Source organism: Myripristis murdjan, chromosome 14, assembly GCF_902150065.1.
Source record: "Myripristis murdjan chromosome 14, fMyrMur1.1, whole genome shotgun sequence".
In the NCBI taxonomy this organism is placed as follows: domain Eukaryota; kingdom Metazoa; phylum Chordata; class Actinopteri; order Holocentriformes; family Holocentridae; genus Myripristis; species Myripristis murdjan.
The window spans coordinates 32,949,464-32,964,746 of record NC_043993.1 but is presented as its reverse complement, the minus strand read 5'-3'; the positions used below and the strand labels follow the sequence as shown (position 1 = coordinate 32,964,746).

Here is a 15,283-nt window from a genome sequence, read left to right as displayed (position 1 = left end):
GACTCTGTTTGATCACCATGCAGGGGTGTAGCTCAATAGATGCAGCAGCTCCTTATGCATAAATGGTTCTTTTGATGAATGTCATTAATATTCCTGATATGTCTCCTAATTAAGTGACACAACACCAGCTCTGTGGTCCTTTCCAAAATTAGAAAATGGTGCCCTGAAGCACTGAACCAATTTTGTCTCAAACTGACTGACCAAGAGATACAAGGACTGCAGTGCCAACAGTGGATTTATGATGGGCTCTAATACTTGTTTGTATATAGCACTGTACAGTATAGACCCATAATTAACATTCAAAAATACCCAAATGAATTTTGATTGCAAATTTATGCTTTGATAGCCACAGGATGTTACTTTTGGTGTATTAATCCGTTGTCATGTGTATCTGAGGTCCAAATAAATCAGCTTCTGTTATGTAAGTGTATAAGCTGACAGTACCTCCCCCCTCCCAGAAGACACAGATGACGAGACAGGCCAGGTACTGCATGGCATGGACACCCTGCCGCCCATCCTCAGGCGCTACGTCCACGAGGATAACCGCTGGTTTCAGCAGGAGCTCAGTGAGTGGGAGGAGCAGTTTTGCCAGACAGCGCCACCAGAAGGTGAGCCCGTCCCAGCTGAAGCTACAGGCACCCCAGAAACCCCAGATACCAATCCTTCCAGTGACCAGCAAACACCAGTTGAGCCAGCCCCCCAGTCAGGACCCTCCACAGAGGAGCCAGAGCAGGGAGCTGCTGCGGAGCCCCAGCCAGAGCCGGAACCAGAACCAGAACCAGAGCCAGAAGGAGAACCAGACCCGGGGGAGGAGCCGCTGCTGGAGCCTGGAGAGAAGCCAGAAGGTCTGTGAGGGTGTTTAGGCCTTAACGCTGCTCTATGCACATTTTTTAATGTAAAAATATACTTATCAGCCTAATTCACAAGAGCCTCCCAGCACCCCGAATTGAGATGCAGTAGATCAGGTGTCACCAGTTAGCGGACTCAGGTCCAGGTCTGGACCCTGTAATGGTTCCGCCTGGACCACAAAACCATTACTGTTTCTGTGCCTAGTCCAATCCTGTCCGTTATTTAAACCAGTCAACCATCTTGGACATGAAAAGCTATTGTATTGTATATATAGTGCTTGTTTTCAGTGAGAGAGAAGCAAACAGATAAAGACGCGGTCTTGTTCAGATTAGGACTGAAGTGAGCAGTATTTTCTTTTTTATTTCTATTTTTAAAGGAAACTCATTTTGATACTTTTATTTATGAGTAGACTAGGCCTATGTTTTTGTTTTTGTTTTTGTTTTTTTGTTTTTTACTTTTATGATGTATTTTTGAGTTGTTGGGCTATACTCATATAGACCCTCAATACTACATGCATTTAGGTCTACAAATCACAAGAAAAGTTAGATATGATGGATTGGATCATTGCTGGGGGAGACTTTGAGTAACCAGACCTCCTAAAATTGTAATTTAATTGTAAGTTATTTGCTTATTTGCTTACTGATTTTTGATTGATGGATTTTCTTTTATTTAAGTGTCATGCTTCATTTCTCAGAAGCCCAGCCCATATGGACTTACAAGACACTGTTGTACACATTACAAAACCATGCTCAAACATACAACAACAACAACAACAACAAAATACGCATTCGAATAAATCAGGAATACAAAGTCAAATCCAAATCCAGGCACTTCCAAAATATACCCATCAAGTTATGTATCAATTAAACAAAATATGCTGCCTTCTATTCCAGGCCTTAGAAATAAAATTTGCAGTCTTAAATAACTTATAGTCTTACTTATTATAATTTTGGTAGCAAGTATGGTCACTGATGGGTCATCATCTAGGTTAATGAAACGCGCTGATTCGAAGATAGAGGGTTAATTAATTTATTAGATTAGCCAAACACGAGTAATATCGCCTCTGTGCTTTTCCTGGCTATAGCTTCAAGAGGAACTAAAAACCAAATCCAAGTCTCCGTGAAGCCTGACCTCTACTGGTGAAAAGTAGGTCGTCCAGTCTTTGGTGGCAGGTGATGTCACCACCTGACGTTCGATGGGCGGTGCCATCACCTGCCACCAAAGAACAGACACTCGACTTTTCACTGTTAGAGGTCAGGCAGCAGGTATTCAGGTTTGGGGTTGACTTACTCTTTAAGACAGCTAGACGTGCCTCAATCTGTGAAACGTGTTTTTTCTTATTCATGACACACCCAGCAATGTGTCTGACTGTACAAGCTCTTGTTTGCTCACAGCCTCTCTGCCCCCTCTCTTTCTTTCTTTTCAACCCAGAGGAGTTAGCGCAAACCCCGGAGCCGCCGTCGACCCTTGTCTTCCAGCCAGATGACAGCAGCACCGTCGTCACTGACACCTCGGGGTCCAGCCAAGAAACCACTTCATCCGAGGAGAGGCCGCGTGGTCAGGTGAGCCAATAACTCCCCACCCGCTCATGACCCCTCCATAGAATATGGGTCACGGATTCTAGGCCACAGAAATATTGTACGTATATCTGGGTCAGGGCTCTCATTTCACCACTAAGCATAGTGATGGAGATTAACACCAGCAGATGTTGGGTGTTGTTGGGAAGAATATGGAGTCGTGTGATGTTCGGTATGAAAAAGGTCAATTGTAATTTCTACTCTTAGCCAGTTTGGTTAATGATTGTGACCTATGATCTCACTCATATTAGTGGAACATGTTATACTCGGCCATAAATATTTTATTGTAAGCAAATTTGGCTAAACCTTCCGCTGTTTCCCAGCAACACTGCTTCGCATTGGGGGTTCAGTGCCTTGCTCAAGAGAACCTTGGCAGCAGTTGTTAACAGAGGGAGGAAGTTGTTCAGCCTTCATATTGGAGATTAATGTCATTCGTCAAATATGTGGAAATGTGCTCTATAACTGCCTTGGTTGCCATTTGTAAGGAAACAAGAGCTATAACTACAGGTTAATTATGTTTAATTTAGGATAATGACACTGAAATTTATTATTCAGTTATGGTAAGTGTAAGATCTGGGATGAATGGCCTGTAAATTGTCGAGTTACCATATTGTTGGTCATGAATGCAACTTTTCCTCGCCTTTTTAGGGAGGACTGAATTGATATGGCGGTTGTTGTCGTGTTTATAAGACATGTACTTAAAATAGAACATGTTTTCATCCCTCATACTGTATCTGTGAGCCAGACAGTGTGTTTACACAGATGGTCAGGGGTGAAAGTAACTAATTACATTTATTCATGTTACTGTAGTGTTCAAGTCAGTTATTCAGCTTTTACTTAAGTCCATTTTTAGTGAAGTATTGTGCTTTAATTAGGGCTGTGACAATTAGCGCATTGCAATAATACAACAGTCAAGTGATGCCTACTGCGAGGTTGAGGTCATTACTGTCATCACAGTATTTTTTTCATGGGCCAGAAGTCAGTTTGAGATATGTGAAATTTATTTATTTATTTATTTTTTTAACTTTTTACTTTTACTTAAGTTGATTTTTACTCTAGTACTTCTACTTCTGCTTCAGTAAAATATCAAAGTGACAATATTTCTAGCAGTAGCAATTTATGATGCTGTTTCCAACACTGCAGAGGATCCTAGGACGGTCCACTCCATTTCACTGTATGTTAGTTTAAGAATAATACTGCCACCTGTTTTATAGATTCTATCCTCTATGGACTCTTGTGTTCATTTGCAAAACAACCAACTGGTCCAACTTGACTGGTGTCTGTCCAGCTTCTTGTTTGTATAATCTCATGGAATCAATTCATTAGCGACGCTGTCACTCGATCCACTGCCATCATGAAGAGTCATGCCAGCCTTCTTGTAACCAAAACACCCCCGGGAGCAACAACTTGACCAGTTCAACTACGCAGCCGGCCAAGTCTGCACAGAAAAAACAGCCCAGCCATCCAGCCCCTGAAATTATGCACTTAAATGACAAATTATAAATCAAATAATAAATGAATTGCCTACTGTGCAGATGTTGTAGGTGTGCATGCTTACTTTACTTTACTTCTGCTGCTGTCCTCCCAGGTAACTGCAGTTTATTGCATACACCTTGCATCCCAGGTATAAAGTAGTTTAATAGAATGAAAACCAGCAGTGGCTTGTTTTCAGTAAAAAGTACTGCTGTGAGGTAACAGTCCAACGACATTTCATCATGTTAAATTAGCCAATAAGCAGGCAGTGGCTCAAACATGTCCATGGCATTTTTCTGCACTGTAACACACTACAAAATGAATAATTTATCATATCAATCACTGCATTCTGCACATGACGGGGCGTGCTGCTCTCCTGAGAAGGCGACTCTTGATCACTCCTCACATGACCTCTAGTGGCTGATTTGTTTGTTGCCTTCCACAGTAAAAAAAAAAAAAAAAATCAGATTAGCCATGTTGAACTGGCACTTAGAATTGTGTTTTTTGTTTGACTTGAAATGTGTCCACACCATAATCATTGTGAAATTAGTGTAAGTACATAATTACTAAAATGAATCCCTTGCTGCTGGTCCTTTTTAATGGACAGTTCAACGGTGTCTTTCAAAACATTCAGTTCCAGTATTTCTGTATTTGTAAATATTACGTTTAAATGCATGGATGAAAAGTGCCAAAAAAAACTGAATTCCAGCGGTAAGAGAATGTAAAATAAAAAGGAGCATTGTGAGTAGCAGCAGAATTTATTGAGACACAGGCAGAGTGTTAGATTGGTGCATCTGAGAATGAGAAAAAAACAAAAAACAAAGATGAATTAAACAAGTGCGGGCCTCATGTCGTGGTGGCATGCTTTAATGTGACCAAAATTGCCAGGTTGAATAAAATGTTGTTGAAGTGCGAGTATTGTTAAGATATTTTAATTTATATGCATTGGAGGACTGGAACATGTGGTCACCAAATTTGATAGTGTTCTTTCTCTGGGAAGCTTACATCCACTCTGCAAATGGCATGGCATCCTCTACATTTGAAGATATGATGGAGCAAGTCAAATGTTTGGCCTCAAGGTGGCACTAGAGGGAAGGTCATAAGGTCATGCATGCCATCCTCTGGATAGCATGAATCTTCTTACAATCTCATGGCAATGCACCCAAACAACCGTAAAATATAAATCTGGCATTTGGCATGTTAGGTGGAGCTATCGTAAAGGTCACAGGGTCATTAAAATCAACAGGAGTGCAATCACCAAATGTCATAGCACTTATGACATTACATGATATCTTGTGTGCAAAGTTGATCTTTTGCCCAGAGTGATTCACTAGAGAAAAAGATCAAAACTGTGTGTGTTCATCCTCAAAGGACAATGAAAGTCCTCACCAAATTTCATGTCAATCTGACAAACAGATTTCCAGATATGTTGCCTCGGAGTAAAACACAGCCATCCAATGTTGTAAGAAAGTTAATTTATGTGAATTGTATAACAATGAGAGGATCACAAGAAAAAACATATAAAACATTACAGCATACATAGAACATCAGTGTAACAGCTGACACACGTACTGTATGTACAGAAGTGACTTGCCAGGTAGAAATATGGACTTAAAGTCACTGCACTTTGCAGATCTTAAAGGGCGACTCAGCGCTGAATCGGAAACGCCAGAAAGCTCCTGCTGCAATTCTCTGGTATGCTGCACTTGTGGCCACACGTAAGCAGTGACGTAGCAGCAGGTATTTTTAGCAGCTGTCAGTGGCAAGGCTACATCACTGATTACGTGTGCAACATACCGGAAAGTTTCAACCTCTAGATGGCAGTGCAGCAGATATTTTCTGATCCTGTTGAGTCACTTTCTAAACAGCTGACTAAACCCCGTCCCACATCTATGTGAGACCTGACCTCTAATGGTGAAAAGGGGGGTGCTTGGTCTTCGGTGGCAGGTGATATCACCACCTGTTGTTCTCTATGGGTGATGACATCACCTGCCCAGGCACCCTACTTTTCACCATTAGAGGTCAGGATTCAATGTTTGGGTTTAGTTACTATTTAACCAGTACACAAATGTAGATTTGGGTATGTATATCTATAGATGAAGTAACACTATGTGCAGAAAAAATGACAGGGCATAAAGCACGTGTAAAAGTTATGCATGTCTTATTTTGTACCCTTCTCTCTCAGTCTCCCAACCTGGAAGCAGGGCTTAGTGACCAGGCGCCTTTGGACCTCCATGTGGAGAACAGTGACCCAGAGGTGGTCGTCCTTGGGACCGGAGCTGAGGCCAGCCCAAGGGCAAGCAGGGAGCCTCCTGAGCTTGAACAAGACCAGGAGGACGAGGAGCAGGAGCAGGAGGCGGCCCCAGTTAGACAGCGACAGGTCGAGAATGAGGTTTCAGAAGTAGAGATCCCGAATGTGGGCAGGATCATGGTGAGGGCCGACGCTGATGGCTACAACGAAGAGGTCAGTAGATATCATCATGCATTTTTCATAAAATAGAATAATCATTACATTAAAGCTGCACTCGGCAACTTCATACACTGGCGACCCGAGAGGGCAAGATTTCTTAATTAAGAAATCTAAATATAGCTCTGAGGTTTCTCAAATAGAATATCTGACAACACATCAGCATGGTGGCGTGCACTGTAATCCTGCCACAGCTTTACTTCTAAGATGTTATCCTGATCATTTTTCAGTGCTGCATGATCTTAAATCAGTCAAAAAGTTGGGCAAAGAAAACCTTGCAATGTCCATGTTTTTCCTCTGGTATTTCAAAGCTGGACCACCATCATGTCCAGATTACAAAGTCCAATTACAAAGAGAGTAGTGAAATTCCCAGCTGGGGAATTTCACTACTCTCGCCTCTTTTCCTGTGGGATATTTGGACTTTGCCCTTACTTTTAGATTATCATTTTCAAGGAGGAGATTTCCCTCCTTTGACCCTCACAATACCAGAGTTTCATTTGGACTGTGGAGAATCTAAGGGATAACAGTTAGGGGGATACTCTTCTCATTTGCATTCTAATAAGAGCAGTGGATTTTTGTATGTCCAGTAGTTGCCATGTTGATATGGAAGGCATGTGGTACATTACATAGTATGAAGAGATATATTTCTGTTTACTCAAGAGAATGTGATTCTGGCATGATAGCGCATTATAAATACTTCCATAAACTCTCGCTGGTCAGTGAGTAAATGATTCCCGTGATGTTTGTCATCCCTAATAATTCCTAATTCCTACAGCTAGATTAACATGTTCAGCTGTTCTAATTTGTTCTGACTTAATTCTTTTTCTCTCATCTGATGTTGTTTAATCGTCCAGATGATGCTGACTCCAGCTATGCAGGGCATCATCATGGCCATAGCCAAGGCCAGACAAACCTTCGACAAGGATGGCGCTGAGGCCGGCCTCATCAAGGTACATACTTTGTTGATGGATCTCAATGCTGCACTGCAGTGCAAAATCAGTCAGCGAGACGCATTTTTTTCTGATGTAGTTCTGCAAGAACAGTAAAATATTTAGGGTTGTTCAACTCAAAACGCAAAATATAGCCCGATCCATAAAGTAAAGCCTGTGGTTCCCATGTTGCCACAGAAATGTCCTCATCCTTTAAACTTTTGCATTTTGCAGCAACTAGTTCTCTACAAATTCTTGAATAATGTATTCTCATCTACATATTCTATTGAATCACAGAGACATATACAGAAGATACAAATATTTTGCCAAATCTGCTGTGTACATGTTGCATCATTTACAGTTTTTCAACTGAAAGATGTTTTCAGATCCATCTCTACTTTTCTGTGCACTGAGAACTAATTCACCTAAAATTTCATTCTAAAAATGATCAAGACAGGAATTTTCCCAAACTGTTCCAAACGTATTTCAGTAAAGCCAACAACAAACAGGTAATTGCAGTTTTGCCTTTTAATTTCCAATAATCGCTACCGTTTGATATACCCCTCCCTACCATCATCCAGATGTAGCTGCAGCAATAAATGAAATGCTAGAGAGTTGGTATTGATAAGTAGAAATAGCAATCTTCCAAAGCAATTTAGTGAACACTGGCATCAGCTGGCCTACATATGCTACTACCACAGCCATTTCAGACGTGGCAAAGACCAAATAAAAACATTACAGGCTCTTAAGGTTAAACCAGCAGCAGGGGAGAGCTGTTATTCCACAGGTCACACCATATTGTATCTACGGACTGGTCCTTAAAAAAGCAGTTTTGTCTCCATGCTTAGTGACCGGTTTTAATTGCATTTACCCGACGATGTCTCACTGCAGGCTTTCCACGAAGAATACTCTCGCCTCCACGAGCTCTCGCTGGAGGAAGTCACACCCCAGGAGGACGTCCGCCTACAGCATGTCCTCGTTTACTTCTTCCAGAACAAGGCGCCGAACCGCATCATCGAGAGGACGTTGCTGGAGCAGTTTACTGACCGTAACCTCAGCTTCGATGAGAGGTACAGAGAGATGACACTTGAAAACTCTTTTGATTCTCTAAAATAAAAGCATCTCTGGACTCATTTTGAAAACTGCATCAGAATCTCCATTTTTTGGCAATCTAAGATCACACTGTACTTGCTTCATTTTTCTCATTCTCATGTATCAGCATGAAAAGCCCAATTTTCAGAATCACCCCAAACCAATTATTCACATCCAATCAGAGAAGTTTGTAAAAACATAGCGCTGGTAATCCAAAGGTGAATTCTCTCAGGAATACAGTTCGTATAAGCTCAGGGATCCAGTGCATTTGTCACTTTGTGAAGTAAAGCAAAGGCGTGCATGCAGCTCGGTGGAAGTGTTTCCAAAATGAACCATCATGAAGCTCCACAAGCAGTTTTAAAGCTTCCACTGTCTTCCTGTGGCCGACCTGCAGGGCCATCAGCATCATGAGGGAGGCCCGAGCCAAGCTGCGCCTCATCAAGCCGGAGGACATGGACATGGAAGAATACATGGTATCCTCATTTTGACTTTATGTGGACTCCTTTTTAGGGATGCAGTTTGATAATGATTTTGTAAGTGTGTGACATCAAACATGAACCCTTTGAAACCCGGGCGTATTTTTCTGGTTTCGGAAGGAAAAGTCAATGAGCAACTTAACAAAAAATGACCTGAAAGAAATTTGTAATGAAAGTTTCAAGAACCGTTTGTGGAAATGACTGATTTCACTGTTTTTTATTTACTATTTTCCCCATTTTTTTTCTCTAGTTTTTAGCTCATTTTCTTTCTCATATTCTAATTTAATTAATCAATTTAATTTTGAGGTCATTCTCTTGTGACCATTTACTAATTTCTTTCAACCTTTTGGGTAATTTCTTACATAGTTGTTCATTGTCTTTTTTTTTTTTCACTTTTCTGAATGAAATCAAGCCATTTTGCTCAAGTTCCAAAGGGTTAACACTAAAATGCTTATCACACTGTGTTTAACAGATTGCTCTTCTGGCTGCAGAACATTTTTGCCTATACAGAAATATACAGTTTTTTCTCTCTTATATACAGGCAATAAAATTCATTACACAACACCGGAAATTAATATTCAAAAAGAAATGTTGCAAAGGCACTCCGTTTGGAAAGACGTCTCGAAAAGCCTTTAATAATCACATGGCAAACAGGTTAAAAACACTTGGGCCTAGGTGTTGCAGCCATGTTTGTTCCATCAGTATTTACCAACAACTGAAAGCAGCAACAACCTCAGTCATCAAATTGTTTACAAGTGAGTTAAATTAAATGAACAAGTATCAAACTTAAAAGTCTGCTTTCTTTTAAAAAGATAAAAGCCTGGCTCAGCTCCCAAATAAAAGGAACCTACATAACCAATGCGGCCCTGTTGTGATCAGTTATTTGAAAATTAGCCTCAGCTGATTATAATTAGTGACTGATTGATCGGTACGGCTTCTTTACTGTCCTTTACTAGCCACTGGAAACATTTGAATTGAACATTTAGACCAAGAATCCAATGTTTTTTTGTGGTCATGTCTCCGCACAGACGTGGCACGAGGATTACAGGCTGTTCAGGACGGTGTTTGTCTACCTGCTGACCGGGCTGGAGCAGTACCAGCACGGGAAGTACGTATTCTCTCTCACACCCACTGAAAACACAGGTAATGAAAGTAACAACAAGGAAGTGGAAATGGAGAGGGCAAGAAGAACGACACTACCTGTGTGGTGTCAGAGCACCTGGAAACAGAGATTGGATTTAAGATTTTGATGGCGTTTTGGGGTGATGATCCTCCTCGCTGCCGTGTTCTACCATTTTCCAGGTTATCGGTTATCGGTCTCAGGGAAACACAACAAAGACACATATTTGTTATCGATTGTCACAGTACCGGGGCTGCAGGGTTTGTTGGCAGTGACATTTTGACGTGTGCTTGGTGTCACAGGGTCCGGGAGGCATTGAACTACCTGGCTCACGCGTACCAGACCAACGCCAACCTGCTGACAAACGGAGAGAAGAGAGGAGTGGAGCAGTCTCTTATTGCACTTTACAGGAGGAAATGCCTCATGGTGAGTAAAGACACAGTAGACCCAGGGGAAGCTCAAATCATTTAGCCCAGGTTAGTAACAGAAGTCACATTCTGAAGGCAAAAAAAGCTTTTTTTTTGCAACATAACGTGTATATACAACCAGAGAATCTGACTCCTTCTTTACATGAAGAGCCAGTAATTTGAAGGTTTTTTTAATTTATTTTTTTTATTTGTGACCAACAACCGCAACAGGTCATTGTCTTTGATTTGCTGATTTGCATCATCTGCAAAGGTTAATTGGTAGGTTACCTTATGCAATTTTATGGTAATTGTGTTGTATTTTGCTTTTGTATTTTACTTTTACATATGTAATAATAAAAAAAAAACGGCGTGTGTGCTGATGTTATGGTAATTTATGTAGATTTTTTTTTTTTTTTTTGTGAATTTTTTGGTCTTTTGGCATTTAAAAAAATCTTTTATTTTGAGGCACATTTTCTTGTTTTTATTTATTGTATTTATTTATTTTCCAATTTTAGAGGGTAATTTTATTTTAACTTTCTTGTCAAGTTTAAATTAGGTTTAAAGTTTAAATATAATAGTTTATATATAAAATATAAAAGTTTAAATATAATAACACTCAGGTCTTAATGACTTAATGGCTTTAGTAGGGATCTTAAAGCATGTCTAACACACCTATGCATTTTACTTTTACTTTTTTTGATAGATGATGAGGTGGGTTATTTTCTGTGCTTTAAAAGCCTCCTGTCGACAGACATTATAATTAGTGTTTCTTCTATAAACGCAGAAAACATTGCATCTAGTGCTTCTGGTTAATTGTAAATCCTGCCATAATCACAAAGCTATATTCATTTTAATTCTTTTTTATGCGTTCAAAGTGTGCTTACAAAACACATATAACGCCTAATAATGTCATAGGAACACCACGTCACCTTAAGTGTTGCTCACATGAACGTATAAAGACCAACACAGCACAGTAATGACATTTACTTGTCCACCTTCCCCCTCGTCCCTCCTCCTCCTCCCCCCAGGCGCTGAACGAGAGCGCATCGCGGCTCTTCTGCAGCGGTGAGGAAAGTGAGGTGGAGGAGGCCATGGCCATCATGAACGAGGCGGTCATCCCCTGCCTCCACCTCATGAGCCGCGACTCGGCTTTAGCCCAGGACGACCGGGAAATCATGGAAAACATCCGCAGTCACTGGTGCTCCTGTTTGGGTCAAGATATGGATGGTAAGATTTGTTTAAAGACCCCTAGAAATGGACTCTTACTTTGTTGAAACAGGAAGTTTGGACGGGACATGGTGCAGAGAGGGATCGGTCACAAGTACAAACCAACAGGATCTCAGTTTTGGAGAGAAACAGTTTAATTTGAAGGGACAGGTGGATGAGAGAGGATGCTTAAAGATTTGTGAAGGTTTTAATGGTTGAAATTTTACAGTGTTGTACAAATCAAATGTGCCTTTCAGTCCGCTGTCAGCCTCATTTGTGTGTAAATAATCTCTGGCCCTTTTTCAGGGTCACAAGTTGTAGAAGGAAATTTCCCGTTCATGCTATCCATAGACATATACACTGACTAAATTCTGAACTGAAAACAAACCAAAAATTAAAATAAATGCTAAGCTTAACAAATCTCTGTATCAAATTAACCTTAAACTGAAAACGATTTAAACCAGTAAAATGCAGTAAAATAATAATAATGGAGCCCTCTCCCTCCTCTGTGCTCAGACTCGCTGCAGGTGAAGCTGGGCGAGTTCCTGCCCCGGGTCCTCGACTGTTCGGCTGAGATGGTGGTGCTTAAAGACCCTCCCAAGGTCCACGTCAGCTTCCCCCACGACCTGTGCAGCCGCCTGGCCGCTGTCATGGAGTCCATCCACAACACCTCCATCGTCATTGTTAAGTAAAGTCCTGAACAGAGGGACGTGGTTCCTCACTGGCCAAACCAACGTCTCCTCACTGTGCATTCAAACTCTGAGCAACGTGCTGGTCACTCTGGTCGCTGGTCTGCAGCTACAAAGTTTAGAACTGGATATCATGACTCTCTCACTGCCGTGGCCTTGCCTTTCATGGCGTTACTTTGTGTTGATGGGTTGAGAAAGCTAGCTAGTACATAACTGGGTAACATCAACCAACATTAAACAGAAAAAAAAAACCTTGACAGTAGATGAAATCAAGTAACCGGTAGCTAAACTTATATTTCACGTTGGAAAATTCAATAGTTAAAACTGTCTGGCTTATTTCAGCTCAAATGAGCCTTCATTAAGTCTCATCTGAAGGGCTGAAGGTTTGCTCAAATTGAGACGCATCAGTTTTAACTGTGAAATTGACTGTGAAATAAAGATACCCGCTGCTATGAACCCAATATAAATATTAAAATTGTATTAAAACACCCGATATGCTACTGCTAGCAGAGTCCCAGGCTAACAAAGCAGCATTCCTCATGCCGGCCTTTGTTCTTGCTGCTATTAGAGGCTACTCACGTGACCCTGTTTGTACTGTGCCCAAGCACGTTTGACTCCAAAATCCGGATTATTTGACCAGTCGCTCCGTTCCGTGCTTGAATACAGTACACTTCCCCCCACGCTCATGCACGAGCACATGCACGGTCATGCACGCTGTGCGCCAGCGTGGATGCCGCACTTGTCATTTTCAGACACTTTCAGTAGTTATTAGTTTGCTGCGAACGCTGCATAGTGCATAGCGGCCTGAGTGTGAGCCAAGGCGTCGCTGCTGAGGAAGGAATATCACACCTGAGTGGTCGAACCCTCAGACAACAACAGAAATACTAAACTATGTTCTTGAATGCAGAACTCTCCTGATATTTATTAGTCAAACACTTCAGGTAAGCAGAGAAATGACACATAGCAGATCTTATGGGTTTCTCGAGTGTCACAAGGAGCACCTGTTGTGGACGTTTCTAGAACCACATAACACTCCTTATTGATGAGATGAAATCAGCGAGGCAAAGAAACTTGGGTTGGCGTCTCACCGCACAAAGCTGAGCTGTGAACGTTTCTTGGCTGACAGGTGTGTCGGCCATCCACACATCAGCTGAGTTTCCCAGTTGCTCGTTTCTATGAGAAATGACTGGGTTTCTAGGAGTTGACTGTGTTGCTCACAGTGTGAATGCACGTCGAGGCTCTTGCGCGGGGCTGACAGACATGAGGTTTGTGCAGGACAGCAACAGACACTGTCTAATAACATTTTTTTTATATATATACATATGTCATTTTATATTACTTTTTAATGTGCCTTATTTTTTTTCCAAAACAGACTCTGGGAGATTCTACGTGTAGGTAAAACTCAGAAACATATCTACAAGGTGTATTAACTAGGATGCATAAAAACAGTCGTGGGAGGGTGTTGTGTAAGCCATGCACCATGCAAATCATTGTGATGAATGGAACAGCACAGTGAGATTTCAGTGTTTATACGGTGTCACAGACGCTGCACGGTATGAGTGAATGAACGGATCAGGTTTTGCAGACCAGCCCCATGAAGGTTTAGCCATGGATATTTCTGGCTGCTAAATAAAGCCTGTGTTTCACTGTTTCTATATGTATGTGCCACTCATTTCACACTGCTTTTTCACTTGTAGACTGTAATGATGCTCAATAAACTTTTTAACTTGCTTCCTACCTGCCGGTTTTCATGTGCCGTCTTTACTTGTGTGCCGTTTCCAACGTTTTCTTTAGGATAGCACTTTAACAGTCAAACTCAGCTGTGGTGTCGATTGTGGTTTCAAAATAATAATCATAATAGGAACAGGAATATTTATGAGTACATTTAAACAATCTATGCAGCTGAAATATATCAAAATTTGGGATAAGATAAAAAATTCTATTTCAAATGTGTTTTTTTTTTTTTTTAAAAGGTATTAAATATGTGTTTGTTTGTTTGTTTTTTACTGGGATTGTGAACACTGGCAGAATACACTCAGTTGGTGATTTGTTTAATGGAGAGGCAATACTGAAACGACCAAGAAATACTTAAATAACTTAGACAGCACATGCAACCTTTGGAAATACCTCCAGGTGAGAATGCACAGGTTGTGCATTTAATATCAATGACAGGAATCATTCAGTGTATAATCAGAGTCAGAATCAGAAATACTTTATTGGTCCCCGAGGGGAAATCAGGTCAGTTGCAGCTGCTCAAATTATCAAGAGAAAAAATACAAATAGAAAAAAGAAATAAGAAATATAATGTGCCTTAGAAATTTGTTTTAAAAAAGTATGTGCATTATGTATAAATATATGCATTTATCCTACTTGTGCACTAAACGTAGTTGTGGAAAAAAAGCATATGCATTAATCCCACAAAATATTAACAATAAATTTAAAAATAAGAAATTGAGCATACGTAGAAAAGTATACCTACATGTTGTCAAGTCCTACAGGTATCAATTATTGCACAGTTAAATGGTTAAATAAACAATTAAATAGCGTACAGTTATGCAGTCTGACCCTCCAGAGAATTATTATTATTGTATTTAATTATATATATACCCTCAGTAGTCACTTTATCAGGTCCACCTGCACAATCTAATCCAATACAATCCAACTGTTGTGCCATAAAGTTTCCTTTCCTGCTGCCTATAATGCTCAGCTTTTCTTGTTGTCACAGTAATAGAGGTGTTCATTCACTTCTATGTTTGGCATTGAGCTCATAGTTAGTGCTGCTGTTGGACTGGACTGCATTTTATCGAGAGGTGTTTCCACTATTCTGTCCTACTCATTGTATATAAATAGGGAGGACAAAAAAATAGAAACACCTCTTAGTATAATGTAGTCCAGTACAAGACCTCTGCAAATTACAACCTCAGTAATAAACACAGAATTAAATTGAAACATTCTCCATAAAAACTGAACATTATAAAGCTGTTGCGTTAAACTGCAT

General features: G+C 40.6%; 1 protein-coding gene across 1 annotated transcript in view; it reads left to right on the top strand.

The window, feature by feature from the left end:
• Positions 1-14,018, top strand: part of usp28 (ubiquitin specific peptidase 28) — a 30,410-nt gene extending 16,392 nt beyond the window's left edge. The window contains exons 17-27 of the mRNA XM_030069529.1: positions 459-845; positions 2,281-2,411; positions 6,085-6,363; positions 7,221-7,316; positions 8,187-8,365; positions 8,782-8,860; positions 9,892-9,971; positions 10,286-10,409; positions 11,419-11,617; positions 12,113-12,280; positions 13,658-14,018. Coding sequence (XP_029925389.1) covers positions 459-845; positions 2,281-2,411; positions 6,085-6,363; positions 7,221-7,316; positions 8,187-8,365; positions 8,782-8,860; positions 9,892-9,971; positions 10,286-10,409; positions 11,419-11,617; positions 12,113-12,280; positions 13,658-13,680 — 1,745 coding nt within the window. The 3' untranslated portion in view covers positions 13,681-14,018. The remainder of the gene's footprint in view (positions 1-458; positions 846-2,280; positions 2,412-6,084; positions 6,364-7,220; positions 7,317-8,186; positions 8,366-8,781; positions 8,861-9,891; positions 9,972-10,285; positions 10,410-11,418; positions 11,618-12,112; positions 12,281-13,657) is intronic.
• The last annotated feature ends 1,265 nt before the right edge of the window (positions 14,019-15,283 follow it).